The sequence below is a fragment of the Mesitornis unicolor genome, unplaced genomic scaffold, assembly GCF_000695765.1.
Source record: "Mesitornis unicolor isolate BGI_N332 unplaced genomic scaffold, ASM69576v1 scaffold40740, whole genome shotgun sequence".
NCBI classification, from domain to species: Eukaryota; Metazoa; Chordata; class Aves; order Mesitornithiformes; family Mesitornithidae; genus Mesitornis; species Mesitornis unicolor.
This window is the reverse complement of record NW_010161101.1, coordinates 111,082-111,392: the sequence shown is the minus strand read 5'-3', so window position 1 is coordinate 111,392 and position 311 is coordinate 111,082. Positions and strand designations below refer to the sequence as shown.

At 70.4% G+C, this 311-nt stretch overlaps 1 protein-coding gene across 1 annotated transcript in view; it reads left to right on the top strand.

Annotated features, from left to right (window-relative positions):
• Positions 1-311, top strand: part of LOC104546507 (receptor-type tyrosine-protein phosphatase N2-like) — a 100,643-nt gene that overhangs the window by 1,177 nt on the left and 99,155 nt on the right. The window contains exon 2 of the mRNA XM_010191920.1: positions 2-203. Coding sequence (XP_010190222.1) covers positions 2-203 — 202 coding nt within the window. The remainder of the gene's footprint in view (position 1; positions 204-311) is intronic.

The window sequence follows — 311 nt, the reverse complement described above, 5'->3', positions numbered from 1 at the left end:
CCCCGCCGCTCCCGCAGCGCGGGGAAGAGGCAGAGTCCGCCAAATTCCTCCTCCTCACACTCCTCTCTCTCGCCTGCATCGCCGGGGTCCTGGCGGCGTCGGGGGTCGCCTACTGCCTCCGCCACCGCGCCCACCACCGCCTGAAGGAGAAGCTCTCGGCTCTGGGGGCCGACGCCGGCTCCGACGCCCCCGCTGCTTACCAGGTAAGGACCCAGCTTTCCTCCTCGGCCCGGGGGGCCGTGCATGTACTGGGGGCGAGAGGGGGGGGGTGGGTTTGTTTTCGAACCCCCCTCTCACCGCCCTTTTCGTGT